General features: G+C 39.6%; 1 protein-coding gene across 1 annotated transcript in view; it reads right to left on the reverse strand.

The window, feature by feature from the left end:
- The window catches only part of NAMPT (nicotinamide phosphoribosyltransferase), a 50,940-nt gene extending 36,696 nt beyond the window's left edge, over positions 1–14,244 (reverse strand). Inside the window, exons 1-4 of the mRNA XM_006834384.1 lie at positions 14,188–14,244; positions 4,389–4,545; positions 2,037–2,140; positions 169–297 (exon numbers count right to left, since the gene is read on the reverse strand). Coding sequence (XP_006834447.1) covers positions 169–297; positions 2,037–2,140; positions 4,389–4,545; positions 14,188–14,244 — 447 coding nt within the window. The remainder of the gene's footprint in view (positions 1–168; positions 298–2,036; positions 2,141–4,388; positions 4,546–14,187) is intronic.
- Between the last annotated feature and the right edge of the window lie 1,376 nt (positions 14,245–15,620).

The raw sequence follows: 15,620 nt of genomic DNA on the forward strand, positions 1-15,620 counted from the left end.
TAATATTCTTTATATCTTCAAGTTAACATTAAATAAGAATAGTATAATCACCTCAATCCAATTTGTAAGCCAGTAACATTCTGGGTCTGAACAAATTCTAAACTAGAATCCCAGGTTTAATATTCTTTATATCTTCAAGTTAACATTAAATAAGAATAGTATAATCACCTCAATCCAATTTGTAAGCCAGTAACATTCTGGGTCTGTGTTTTCTACTGTGAAGAGAACGTTTCCTCTGGGGATGACAGAGCCCTCAGGAACAGCTTTGACTTCTATGGGAAGATGGCCATCATATTTCTGGTAGGAGACAACAGTGAAATGACATATTTAAACTCAATCACCTGTTTTCATAAGGTTCTTTATATTTTAAAAGCATTAATTTAACTGCTATAGAAACCTTTGTCATCGAAACTGCAATTGTAGATGCTATGATTACTATATGCTAGTAATTTAGTCAGAATACCCTTATCCTCTTAAAATAAAACTAGCTTAAATTATTAACAGCTTAAATAGATATTAATTTTTAAATTTTACGTTGCCAAAGTGCTTTTGCTAAGAAATTGTATCACTAGAAGAGGTAGATAATTTCAAATTGATCTAAAGAAAAAGTCCCACCAACTACTTCAGGAAAGAGTTTAAAAAAAAAAAAAAAAGAATGTTTATTTGAACATATTCCAAAAGTATTCCAAAAACACAATCTTTCTTTTAAATAGGCTATTTTCATAAAAGGCTAAATTTAAATTGACAGCTAAAAGAAGGGATTGCTATTAAAGAGCAAAACAAAGAAACACAAGAGAAATCCCTGATCTTTTGTTTCGCCAAAACCCTTTCATTCTGTTAGACTTGACACCATTGAGAAGGCTCAATCATGATTATACTTTCTAGAGCCTTGGCAATTAATACTCAAGCCTCAATCAACTGACATTTTATTAATGCAACAATTCCCTCCAAAATTAGGCTGAGGGAATATTTGCTACATGGTATGGTACCAGATACTTTAACGGTGCCATTTTTACCAAAGCAAGTGCTCACTTCACTTCTCTTGTGTCACATTTTGGTCATTTTCTCATGTTTCAAATTTTTTCATAATGCTACTGCACACTTCAGAGATACAGTATAGTGCAAATGCACCTTTTATATAAGAAAACCAAAAACTTTGTGTGTGACTCTCTTTATTGCTCTATTTGCTTAACATTTATCATTGAGTTGGATTTCCAACTCCTAATAACCCTACAGAGCTGAGAAGAAATGTCCCACAGGGTTTCTGAGACTGAAATCTTTATGGGGAGCAGACTGCCACATCTTTCTCTAATGGAGTGGAGCGTCTGGTGGGGTCACACCATTGAGGTGGTCAGGAACTGAACATACAATATCTATGAGGTATGCCTGTATAGATATGAAAGATAAATTATTTTGTGTTTGACAGTCTATAAAAAGAGCATGTTTTCATTTTACAATATAGCTGATTAACAGCATGTTTCTATCTTTCAATCTATGGTTGTAATAAAGAAAACCACCAGCAGACATTCAACTTCTATAATTCAATCTCTGTGTTTGGATGCCCAGGAGCTAAAGCACTAGATTCAAATTACATTACATATTAATATTATAGTACAATAAGGATAAATATGAATTTGTTTCAAACCACTTATCGATTTTCTTAGTCAAGGTAAAAGACCCCAAATTTGAAATTGCCTATTAACCATGCTCTTTGGTAACTATAATGCATCTTCAAAGAAATGATAAAATGATAAATGGTCAGAAAGGTGACTGTACATCTTCTGGACGAATCTCATTTATTAAATTATAACTAACTTATACTACAGTAAGTTACTTAAATCTGCTAATGATTTGTCATACAGAGTAAGTACATTAAATGCAACCTTTAACTTTTGACAAGAATGTCTAAAACAGTCATTGTTTTCAGGTCACAAACAGAAAAGAGCTGTAATTATAGTCTATAATCTTCTATTCAAATATCCCTGCAATAAATTTTGAACTAAAAGGAAAAACCAAAATATGAAACCATTTCTTACCTCAAGAACGTAGTTCCATCCCTTTTCATTGAAGACATCATCTTGGAAATGCTCTTTGTAAACCTCTTTGGCTTCCTGAATTTTCTCTTTGGTCACTACTTTACCTAAAATGGTAAACATCTCTTATTTATGTTTCTAAAGTAATTGTGTGCTGCTGAACAGTAAAAAAAATCATGTCCCTACATACAGACAGAAGGAACCCTGGTAGCTTAGTAGACCATGAGCTATACTGTTAACCTGTTACCACAAGAACAGCTGTTCGAATCTACTAGCTGTTCTGTGAGAGGAAGATGAGGCTTTCTGCTTCCGTAAAGATTTGCAGCCTCGGAAATCCTATACAGGCTCTCTATGAGCCGGAAAAAGGCACACATCACCACGAGTCAGGACTGATTTAACAACAACAGTAACAATTTATAGGGTCACGAGTACTTAGCAACATCTATTTACAGTGTGGCATGTAGGATAAGCACTGAACCTAAAGGTCTTTTGAACCACAGAGGTAGTAGGGTTCAAACTCATCAGCTGCTCCTTGGAAACCCTGCACAGAGTGGCTAGGAGTTGGAATTGACTAGACAGTACTTCACACAGGGTCACCACCTCCACCTATTTCAACCATTCTCTGGTAGAGCTAAATGGGGCAAAAAAACAAACCTGTATCACCTTGTGAAAAAAGAATGTCTTCAGGGTTGGTAAATCAGAAATTTCAAATTTTCCTTATGTGTCAAATGAAAATAATACTAGAAAAGGGACTACTTAAAAGTATGGTTGTGAGGACTAAATGAATTAAGACAAGGCAAACATTTACACAATGCTGGCCCATAATAGGTGATCAATAAATTTTAGCTATAATAAATAATAGGATTTCTGGTGTGATGATGGAGGATAAGCACTCGACTACAAGGTCGGTGGTTCAAACTTACCAGATGCTCTTCAGAATACCTATACAGAGTTTCTATGAGTCAGAACTGACTTTATAGCACTTAACAACAATAAGAAGAAGTAGTATTTTGCCATCAAGTTGACTGAGACTCACAGAGGCCCCTTAAGACAGAGGTGAACTGCTCAACTGGAAGCAGGCGGTCCTATCTTTCTCCTGAGGAATGGCCGGTAGGTTTGAATTACAGACTTTTGGCTATCAGTTCTGGTGCGATGATATAGGGTACGCACTGGACAGACTACTAAGCAAGGTTCAAACCCACCAACCACTTACTGGAAACCCTATACAGGGTCAACTATGAGTTGGAACTGACTCGACGACACTTAACAACAACACCAAGATAAACTAGCTAATTCATTAAAAATATCTTGGGTTAGTCTTGTTGTACAGGAATACGTTTGAGTTCCAGCTAAGTCTTTAATAGTCTAACATTTCTGAACTGTCTCGTCTTATAACTAACTGTAAGAATATAGAAGCAATTATTTGTATTTAAAAATTCAAATTAACATATTAAATTCTGAGATTATCTTTGTATGGAAATATTAGAGATTACATTTTCTAAGATATATGAAAATTGTGGAAACTATGGAATTCTGGTGTGGCACTGTAGGATAAACACTGGACGGCAAAGGTCGGTTCAAACTGCAAGGTCAGCAGTTCAAATTTACCAGCCACTCCTCAGAAATGCTGTACAGGATTTCTATGAGTCGGAACCGACTCAAAGCACTTTAATAACAACAACATTCCCCCCTAGAAATATGATTACAAAGCATATTTTAAAAAAACACAGAAATGAATTTGGGGAAACAGAGTTCCTGATTTAAAATGCATTTGCAACTATACCAAGTCCACAGTGATATGTAGGTTTTGTAAACTAGGCCGTTAAGGTAAAACTAATTTTAAAATATTCTAATTATAATTGCTACCATAATTCAAACTACTTATCTATTTTCTTACAGTCAAAGAAAAAGACCCAAAGTTTGAAACTGCCTATTAACCATGCTTTTTGGTGACCATAACGTATCTTCAAAGAAATGGTAAAATCACTTTTCTGACAAGTCCAGGTTAATAATACTTTCAATGAATGAACTGTCTACTAGCTAACTGATTAGTGTCATAAAATTACAGACTTTCCCAAACTTACCATTCTCAGAAAATGATAATTTTAACACTTAGAACACCAAACACATACTCTGAGTTATAATATTTAGTGTAATCAAACAGGTTAGTCCCCCCGCAAAGAACTCATAAAGTAATTATAATTAAGCAAATTATATTTTATTGATATTTTATTCCTTAAATATCAAAATTGGACTATTTAAAAAGTTACTTCAAATAACAGACTATAATAATATAGGAGAAAAATTATGGTTCTATAAAAGCAATGTTTTTAAATATACTAGGAAAAATAATACCTTTTAAGTACTTATTAAGAATGTACTGCAACCCATAAAATACTGTTTCCTCGTATTTCACCTTCCTTACTTTGGAGTTTTCTGTCTTCTTTTCACGGCATTCAAAGTAGGAATAAACTTTACTTGTGTTGGGTGGGTATTGTTTATAGTGAGTAACCTGTATGAAAAGAAATATTTTAGTTAGAAAATACCTTAAGAGTGGGATATAAACCACAACACAGAAAGCTTGAAATTATTTAAAACTAGAGAAATTATATGTATATCTGCTATTGATCAGCTTAGTTTCCTGGCTATAACGCAGTATAAAATACAAGTATCTTTACTTAAAGATAATTTTAATAGTTCCATATCTTAAAAGCACAACCACAGGAGAGTATAAGTTTTGTAAACAGACATGCTGAAATTAATATCATAGGATGGACTGAAATTAGCAGAATTGGTACTGCTACTGTCTAAAGGAGCTCTGGTAGCGTAGTGGTTACGAATCAGGTTGTGAACCACAAGGTCAGCAGTTCGAAACAAACAGCTCGCTCCGCAGGAGAAAGATGAGGCTTTCTGCTCCCGTAAAGATTTACAGCCTTGGAAACCCTGTACAGTGTCGCTATGGGTCGGAACCGACTCGACGGCACTTAACAACAACTGTCTAAACGCAGTACATTCAGTAAGTCAGTGGTCAATGATTTCTTATGAATTTACTTCATCTGTATAATGAGGTACTGAGATTGCGCTCCTTTGGGTCTTTATAATGACACTATGAAAGCCTTGTTGTGAAGTATCACCGAGTCGGTTCCAACTCACAGTGACCCTGTATAGGGTTTCAGAGGCTTTACATCTTCGTAGGAGCAAAAAGCCTTTTTTCTCCCACAGAGCAGCTGGGTGGTTTGAACTATGGACCTTGGGGCTCACAGTCAGTGCTTTAAAAAGTATCTGGACGAATAATTTGTATTTATACAGTTTAAAGATTAGGAATAATAATTCCCCAAAAGTTTAAGGTAAAGAGTAAATCAGGAAATCAGGGCAACAGTTGAATAAATCTTGGAAGACTAAGTTTCATGGATAACCACTGTAAATATAAACCATTTTTCATGTTAGCTCTGATCTAAGTTTAGAAAAGCTCACCTTTTCCCTTTAATTTGGCTATACAATCTCAGTCCCAATAAAACTTGGTTTTAACTTAAGCTAAACCTTAGTCTAGAGTTACAGTGTGGCACTGTGGGCTGATGCGTCAGTCTGAAAAGTCATTTGAACCGCAAGATCGGTGGTTCAGGCTCATCAGCTGCTCCTTGGAAATCCTATAGAGGGTCGCTGTAAGTTGGAATCGACTCGCCGGCCCTTAACAACAACAAAATCTTATTGTAAAACTTCTACAATGAATATCTTTCCATTGTCAAAATGAATGTCCTCTGTAAATGGAGGGGGAAAACCCCCACACACATTTAAAACAAATAATTTCCTATTTCCTCTATAATAGAAGCATATCTCCAACCCTTTAGAAATAGTAGCTTAATACTGTAAAAGGTAACCTTGGGTGAGAATATATTAATATGTGGTCTGGGAATTAAGTCAGGCAAGAGAGTGGGAGCTATTTTGCTTAGGTACACCAGATAAATACAAGTACTGTATTTTTTATGCAAATATTGTGCATAGGACCTCTGGTAGCAGCATGGAGTCAGTTCTGACTCATAGAGACCCTGGTACAGGGTTTCCGAGGCTGTAAAATCTTTACAGGGGCAGAAAGCCTCATCTTTCTCCTGTGGAATGGCTGGTAGTTTCAAACTGCCGACCTTTAGGTTACAAGAGTGTAGTGGTTAAGAATCGGGCTGTTAACCTCAAGGATGGCAGTTCGAAACCACCAGCCATTCCATGGGAGAAAGATGAGGCTTTCTGCCCCCGTAAAGATTTACAGCCTCGGAAACCCTGTGCAGGGTTGCTATGAGTCAGAACCAACTCCACGGCACTTAACAACAACAACAATACACTTCAACAAACTGCATAACCTCCTCAAATGTATTTTTCTATGTGTACACATTATTTCCATGGGCACATTATATTTAATATATATGGCATAAAACTGTTTTTAGGTTAGAATCCAGGAACTGATACAATTGTAGTTTTTAAGATTTTAGAAGTAGCTGGAGTCCTTGTATGGTACCATAGGATAAGCATTCGACTACAAGGTGGGTTTGAATCTCAAGGTTGGTGGTTCAATCTCACCAGCTGCTCCTCAGAAACCCTCTAAGAGGGTCGCAAGGAGTCAGAACTGACTCCACAGCACTTAACAACAACAGCAAAGTAAGAAAGCTAATATAAAATTCAAACCAATCACATTTACTAGCCAATTCACTAAAATGTAAAGATAATATAAACGTATATGTGAATGATACCCTTAATATTTAGTAATAAGTGATGATTAACTTAACGACTTCAGGAACTGATTAGGAATAGACACCTAAAAGTGAACCCAAAATGCATGTCACGATGAAAACGCCCAGTTTACTAGCTAAGGAACTTCAATTCCTTTACTGGGAAAATAAATTGAGATAGAAAATTTACCTATAATAAAGTAAAATTTGAAAGGTTTAGATCACAAACTGCTAAATTTCATAATTATATCTCTTAATAATTCAACAATCTTTACAGTTCAGATACTTCATAGTATATCTTTGTAATTTCTATAACAGATTTAAAAGTATTATTTTTCTCTTCTGAGAAAACTAAGCAGTCAAAAGCTGAATGGAATTTTCCCTAAACTATTTAATTACATCTTGGTTTAAAGGAACACTGAAAATTTTCCATTATATAAATATTGTTTTAGTTCTAGAAAACATTAAATGTTTAAAATTTTCAAGCTTTACTTCAAGTTTTTTTTTTTTTAATTATGGTACTTTATAATGAATCTTTACATAAATATGCAGGACGATTTCTCTGGAAACAAAATGTCATTAAAAACAAAAAACTTTAGGATTCAAATATGACATCTAAAATATTCTTTAGAGGAACTTAACCGTTTTAGAATTTGACTTAACAATTTAAGATGTCAAAGATAAAAACTCGGGCACAATTAACCATGAAACAATTTACTATTACCACCACACTAAAGAGTCCTGGGAGTGCAAATATATTAGAAGTCATACTTGAATCCTATTTTTTTGTTGTTTCTAATGACATTTTGTTTCCAGAGAAATCATCTTGCATATTTATGCAAATATAGGTTATAAAGTACCATAATTAAAAAAAAAAAAAAAAGGTTGAAGTAAAGCTTGAAAACTATAAACATTCAAGTATTTTCTAAGCGCTCAGCAGCTAACCAAAGATTGGCTGTTCAAACCCACCCAGCACTGGAGAAAGACCTGGTGATCTGCTTTCATCTGTAAATATTAAACCCATTGCTAATGAGTTGACTCTGATTCATGTCAACTCTATAGGATTGAGCAGAACTGCCCCCACCGGGTCTCCAAAGCTGCAAATCTTTACACAAAAAGACCTTTCTCCCAAGGAGCAGCTGGTGGGTTCAAGCCACCCACTTTCAGTTTGCAGTTGAACATTTTACCATTGTACAACAAGTGGTTACAGAAAATGAATAAGGTAATGGGGGAAAGCGGAAGGCCCTTGTGGGCTGAATAAAGATTATGGGGTGCAGTTATAAATTGTTTATTTAATACCTAGCACTGTACAGGCATTGTTTTTGGGTACAAAGTATTAAATAGTGTTTTGCTCTCAGGAAAATGATAACAAAGACTGGCAAGCCAGCTCTACCTAAGAAAAGGTAAACAGCAATACATGACGGCATTTCATTTAAGTACCCAGACAGGGGGACAGGGGACTCAACTTCATAGCTAGAAAATACTGCTGTGAGTCAGGGTGGTAATGGGACCAAGGGGAGTGACTTGGGCCTTAAAGAGTTTGGCTGGGTGGAAAGTAGAAGCTTCTAAAAATTGATACACATGAAATAATAAGTGGTCTTATTATAATGCATAGAACAAAAAGGTCCAGTCTATTTGTTAAGCGGCATCATTTCCCATTATATGTTAGCCAAACAAGTGTATTAAGAAAAAAAATTTAAAAACTCAACTATTTTCAAAGTTAAAAATCCTTGTCCCAAATATAAAAGCTTGTTGGTAAGCGTCACTGAGTCATTTCTGACTCACAGTGATCCTGTATAGGGTTTCCAAGGAGCAGCTGGTGGGTTTGAATTCACAACCTTGTGGTCAGCACTCCAGTGCTTATCCTATAGCGACACACCAAGTCTCCATAATAGCTTAAACAAACAAAAAAAATTATTATTATTATTTTTTTTTTGGAGAAAAAAGTTACACAGACTTTCTGAGAGCAAATGCTAACTTTCTTCCGAACTTCTCTAGATTTTCCATAAGGCTGAAATGCAACTAGTACTCTTTCTAATTTAATAAATACTGTACTGCTAAGAAATAATCACAAGCTAACATTTCAATAATAACATGCATACAAAAGAGTACGAGGGGCAACAACACACCTAAGGTCACAGAGCAACTAATATTACCTAAATATCCAAGGGCAAGCAAAGAGGATCCACTCAACCTACCGTGGCTAAGACTTTCCAACTCTTCAAAGCAATAAGCTAGAAACAACAAAAATCATAAGTGACTCTTCATGCCAGTATTATTTAAAGATTTCTCTAGTCCTGAATATCCTTCTGGTATCCCAGAAAATAATCCATTGCTATTTGGCTTTGTAAAGCAATAATCACTTTATAAATACTGATTAAGGATTGCTGTATTTTATCATTTTTGTTAAGGGTTTGAGAAAATGTAAGACCAGCTATAATTATTATACTGTCTCTTTCCTTAAACCTCTTGGCAACTTTTACTTCTTTTGCTTGCTAATGAGATTTCATCATCTAGCAAAGGGTTCCAGATTCTGTTATTTTTGTTTTACAACAGACCCAAACCGAGTCCTGGTATGGCACTGTAGGATAAGCACTGGACTGCTAACCAAAAAAGTCAGCAACCCACCAGCCACTCCGTTGCAACCCTATACAGGGTCACTGTAAATCAGACCTCACTGGATAGCACTCAACAACTACGAATGACTGAATGCACTTATTAAGTATTCCAGTCCTGGTGTGGCACTGGAGGATAAGCACTAGACTGCTAATCACAAGGTTGATGGTTCAGACCCACTAGCTGCTCCTTGGAAACCCTACACAGGGTCGCTATGAGTTGGAATCAACTTGAGGGCATTTAATAACAACATGAATACAACATTAAGTATTCATGAAGCACTGATGGCACTGTAGGATAAGCACTGAACTGCTAACTGAAACGTGGATAGGTCAATCCCATCCTTGAGAGAAAAATAAGGCTGTCTGCTCACATACGGATCTACAGTCTCAGAAACTCTACATGGGGTCGCTATAAGACGGAATTAACATGTTACTGTTTGTTTTTTTAGAGGATTAATATATTTATTTGTGTTTTACAATATGTGATTTTATTTGTTGCTCACAGTTTACTTATAATTTAGAATATAAAGTTTACTGGGAAATTAAAATACCTCTATGCAAGAACTCACAATTCTACTGCTCAAAATTAGTCATATACTTAATGTTTTTTCTGCCTTATAAACCGTAGCAGCGCCTCATCCCTCAAAAGGTTCATATTATCATGGGATTGAGTCTCTGTAAGAAAAGAGAAAAATAGGTACAGTTCAAAGGAATCTAACCAAAAATAAGTACTTCAATGGAAGTAAATAGGACTAATTTGCCCACAGGACCATTCTCATGTATTTCTAAGTCTTTTCTTTAAAAAAAGCTTACACTCTTAAAATTTGTTACTTTGCCACTAATGAATAAGTAAAATCTTTTTTAAAAGTTGTCTTGAGTACCTAATCACAACATATACATTATACAACACTTTGTAATTTCTCTAAAAATTAACTGTCTCCCATACTGAAACATAAGACACCATCCTTGTCTTCTCTTATTATATCTAATTGCTGTTATTATTTTTAAGAGACATGGAAGGGTTCCAAGGAACAGCTGGAGGATTTGAACCACAGACCATGTAGTTAGCAGTACAGTGCTTATGCTTACCCTACCGTGCCACACCGGGACTCCATGATACCTAATTGTTGTTAAGTGTTGTTGAGTTGGTTATGACTCTTAGGAACCCTATATAGGATTTCCAAGGAGCAGCTGATGAGTTTGAACCACCAGCCTTGAAGTTCAGTGCCTATCCTACAGTGTCACACCAGGATTCCTTGATACCTAGTTTGTTATTAAGTGCCATCTAGTTGGTTCCGACTCATAGTGACCCTGTATAGGGGTTCCAAGGAGTGGCTGGTGAGTTTGAAGCTCCCACCTTGTGGTTCAAACTGACCTTGTGGTCCAGTACTTTACCCTAAAGTGCAGGACTCTTGATACTATATTGTATTTATTAAGTGAATGGATGAAAATGTGCTGAATTCTTGGTAGCCAACCAGCTTACAATGTTTTTGAGCAGCATCCTATACTGGACAGTACAGTTAATAACAAATGCACGATATGGCTTAAAGTATAAATTGCTTAAGACATTACTTTGTGTATGTTCTATATCATTTTCTCCACCTAAATCACATTTAGCATAAAACTCAAATAAATTTGCTCTGACAATAATTTTCTACCTTCTGTATAGGTAAAATGGTCAGAAATACTGAAACTATTCCCTGTTGTACTTTGATACAAAGAATATGTTGTTGTTTAGTGCCATCAAGCCAGTTTCGACCCATCGCAACCCTGTATAGGGTTTCCAAGGAGCAGCTTGTGAATTTGAATTGCCAACCTTGCAGTTCAAACTGACTTTGCAGTCCAGCGCATTAACCCACAAAGCCACACCAGGGCAAACAGTATAGGGACAAAGGAAAAAAAAAAAAACCCAAAAAACAGAAATGTATTTTATAATGATCCAGTTATTTGGTAACTGATTAATGGCTAGATAAAATGAAAAACGGAACTTGTATCTTTTATGAAAGTTCCACATGGTATTTTAGCGCTTAACAACAAACAACAACAATGGCTAAGACTAGCCCAAATGCATCTGACCCTAGCTGTCTTTGTTGGCTGGTTGGTTCCGTGCCATGGAGGCGGTTAGTGTAGGGTTTCCGAGGCTGTAAATTTTAACAGGAACAGAAAGCCTTATCTTTCTCTTGTGGAAAGGCTGGTAGTTTCGAAGCGCTGACCTTGACGTTAGCAGCCAGACTAGTATAGTAACCCCTACGCTACTGGAGTTCCTTTGTTGTTGTTGTGAAGTGCCGTTGAGTCAGTTCCATATCTTAGCAACCCTATATAGGGTTTCCAAGAAGCAGCTACATCCCCCCAAAAACGAAAACCTGTTATTAAGTCAATTCTTATTCATGGAAATCCTACAGACAGCTTAGAACTGCTCCTTAGGGTTTCTAAGAGTGTAAATTTTTACAGAAGTTACCAGCCTTATGTTTCTCCCACAGAGTGGCTGGGAGATTTGAACTGTCTACTTTGGGGTCAAGCAGTCCAGCAGTGAATTCACTATGCTACCAGAGCTCCTTCTCGCAGGTCTGTTGTTGTGTGCCACCAGGTTGGTTCCGAACCCAAAGTAACCCTGTATAGGGTTTCTGAAGTAGCTGGTGGGTTTGAACTGTTGTTGATCTTGCGGTTAACCCTCCAGTGCTTATTCCACAGCACCACTTCAGGGCTTGATTCTTGCTGGTTTTAGCACACTGTAAATACAACTTAGTTGATATTTTTTCCGTGATCTATTTTGAAAATATAGATGATTAACACTTAAAATTTTATTTATTTAATTTGTAACAAGAACCTAGGACAAAAATCAAGCAACACCCATGCTTATCTTTGTGAAATTGGACTGTCTTGGTTTTTATGATACACAATAAAGTATGAGGCTATAGAAATGAATATATAGTTCCAAATTGTCCTGAATTTTCTTGAGGGTGATCAGGCAAAATGTCATGTGCTAGCCCACCACCCCATCTATTTCCAAAAAAGTCTGTAGTCCTTGTTAAATGCCATCGAGTGGGTTCCAACTTAGGGCGACCCTATTTTGTTTTTAAAATCAAGACCAGCGAACCTTCTGTTTAAATTTCTCGTTTTCAATTAATTAATTATCTTGTTAAAAATCAGAAAATTATTTTAATGATTTAGTTTTCTAAAACTCATACAAAGCTATGAATAAAATCATTCCAAAAATCAGCATTAAACTCAAAGCACTATGACTGAAGTAAATGAACACAAATGGATGTAAACCACACTTGACAGCATAAAGCCCCCCCCCATAGTGTAGGTTACCACTTTACAATTGCATTTAAAAGACTTGTGAGTGAAATGTTAAGTGCTGTTGAGTCGGTTCTGGTCCATAGCGACCCGGATATAGGGTTTCCAAGGACACACCAGGGCTCTGCTTAAACAACAATCCATCTAAGGTGTCCTGGTATAGTGCTGTAGGATAAGCAAAGGGCTTATCGGTTCAAACCCACCAGCTGCTCCTTGGAAACCCTATGAATTGTAATCAACTCTACCACTTAAGAAGTATCATAAACTAAATCTTTAACAGACTGGGAAGAAACAGGCAAAACAGATTTCAACTAAATTGTAACTACAAAATACTTTCTCAGAATATTTAAGTTCGGTTAAAATACAAAGAAACTAAAAGCAACTAAAAGCAACAGAAAACAAGCAGGAGAGTAGAGCACTGTACCACTGTATTTCAAGTCACCATGTTATTCAAATAAACCACTAAAATTCATTTTGCACAAGTGGAGCTTCCGCTGACATTTTTATACGTCTTGGCAAACAAAGTTTAGCAAAGTATAGTCCAAATTGATATAAGTTAGAAACTATGGGAAAGAATACTAGCTAGATTTTTTTTCTCTATTCCCCTCATTACTAAAGTGTGTTTCAAGTAAATTAACGGGGCAACTAACTGCACACACCAATGTCAATGGGCATACTAACACAAGTGTGCTATTTCCCTCTCAGCTAGTGCCCCAGGATTAAAACTACAGTTCCTTTAACTCCTCTGGTTTCACTTTCCCTTTCACAGAAATCTTGCTGTGACCCCACTAGAGTTAAGAGCAGATCAGCCTTTGTAACACTGGGTAAGGAGCATGAGTGATTGCATGAGTTTGAAACAGAGCCCAACCGAGAGGATCGGGTCCAGTATGGTTACCCGGGACAGACATGTGTCCTACGCACCGGAGCCACAGACAGGGGAACGTGCCTGCTCTGGCGCCCCTTGCAGGACTTCGCTCTCTTCTTCCTTAAGAAGGGTCCTACCTGTCTTGCAAAGGGTAAACTGGCTGGACCCAGCTGGGCCGGGGGGGGGGGGACGGAATCCCATTTCTCAAACCCCTTCCCTCTCTCCACCCCTAGCCCCAGGGGCCGTTACCTAACTGACCCGATCCTCAGGCGAGTCCTAGCCCAGCCCGGCCCGAGGCCAAAAGGCCGCGCTCCCCCGGAGGGTGTGTGCTCCGCGGAGAACACCCGACCCCGCGGCGCCAGCTAAGACCCCGGCCCGGCTGGAGCACGGGCGGCGCCTGCCCCAAGCCCGCCTCAACCCCTCGCCGCGCCCCCCTACCGCGCACCGCAGGCCCCGCCTCCTGTCGTCCATCCCTCCATCTCTACTCCATCCATTGCCGTCTCGGCGCCAGCTTCACCTGCCCGGCCGCCACCGCCAGCGCCTTACCTCGGGGCCACCGCGCGCCACGACCCCAGACCCGGCAGCCGCCCACCTCCCGCTCGTCCCCGATGCGCCCCCTCCTCCTTCGTCACCTGCCTCCGCCCAATCTGTACCTTGTAGGAGTCGGTGGCCAAAAGGATGTTGAACTCGGCTTCTGCCGCAGCATTCATCTCGGGCCGGAGTGTGGGGGCCGCGCACCACGGGCTCCACGGCGCGGCTGCGAGGAAGGAGAAAAATGGGCTTCTCCGCGCTCCGTTGCTTAAGTCACCGCTCGGTCGGAGGGGGAGGGAGAGAGGAGGGGGAAACGGAGCGGGAAGGAGGGACCAGGAGCGGGCGGGCCCGGGAGCCGTGACGCGGTGGAGGTGGCGGCGGCGCTTCGCGTGCTCGCAGTCTAGGAGCCCTAGCGGCCTCCCCGCCCCGTCACCCCAGCGGGGACGAGAAGGGGGCGGGGCTGGGAGGCCGCGCGTGCGCACCGTGCAAGGGGCGGGGCGGGGGCGGGGGGGACGTGAGGCACGCGCTCTTCGTTGGAGACGCCCGCCTGGGGAAGCTGGGGGTGGCCAGGCAGCCCCTGGCGCGTGACCCGGGCGCTCGCTAGGGTTTCGTTTCCCGGCCCCGCGCGCGGCGGGGCGGGGCCGGGAGGGGGCATTGCCAGCCTCGCCCCTTCTGCCATTAGTCGGTTCGCCTTCTCCGGCGTGGACCTTCCTGTCCTATCCAGTCCTGGCCGGTTTCCTGGATTTTCCTGAAGTCACGCCACCCGGCTGGAGGCCGAGGAGCCTCCCACTGCCCTTCTCCCGGTTCCCTACGCACAGTTACTCACCTTTGTTTCCGACGCACACTAAAGCTCTAGCTTCTTACCGCCTCCTTCTGGGCCCTCCTGTACCTCCTAGCCCTTGCTCTAAAATCTGTGAGGCAGAGGTGAGGAGCGAGTCCCAGAGCCCCTTTAACGCATCAACTCTCCTGCTCCTTGGTGGCTGAATTCCTTGATCCTTTGAGGGATGTTTTGACTTTCCCTCAGAGAAAATAGACTGCGCCTAAAGGCGAGGGTTGAATTCAGCCCTCTCAGATAATGAGGGGACAAGACCTAATTGGATCAAATATTTCAGGGAAGTGAAAGGCAATGGGCTGAGGCGTTGACAGGGTGCGACACTGACTTTCATCACTGTTTATAATCTTTAAATCTTGGGAACAGTTTGGCAACCCCCAAATAAGCAAGTGAAATGACCTCAGATGACCTCATCCAACTAGAGACTTTCCGCCAGGACCATTATCCTCCATGGTTGCATTTTTGCATAAAACACGCCCTTTGTCTGTATCTTCATATTTTAATAATCTTTCTTAAGGAACTCTGGTAGTGTAGGGGTTACGAATCGGGCTGCGAACCTTAAGGTCAGCAGTTTGAAACTACCAGCTGCTCCGCAGGAGAAAAATGAGGCTTTCTGCACCTTTAAAGATTTACAGCCTCGGAAATCCTGTACAGGGTTGCTATGGGTCGGAACCGACTCAACGGCACTTAACAACAACAACGTATTTTTTAGACTAGGTTTTC

This window comes from Chrysochloris asiatica, unplaced genomic scaffold, assembly GCF_000296735.1.
Source record: "Chrysochloris asiatica unplaced genomic scaffold, ChrAsi1.0 scaffold00010, whole genome shotgun sequence".
NCBI classification, from domain to species: domain Eukaryota; kingdom Metazoa; phylum Chordata; class Mammalia; order Afrosoricida; family Chrysochloridae; genus Chrysochloris; species Chrysochloris asiatica.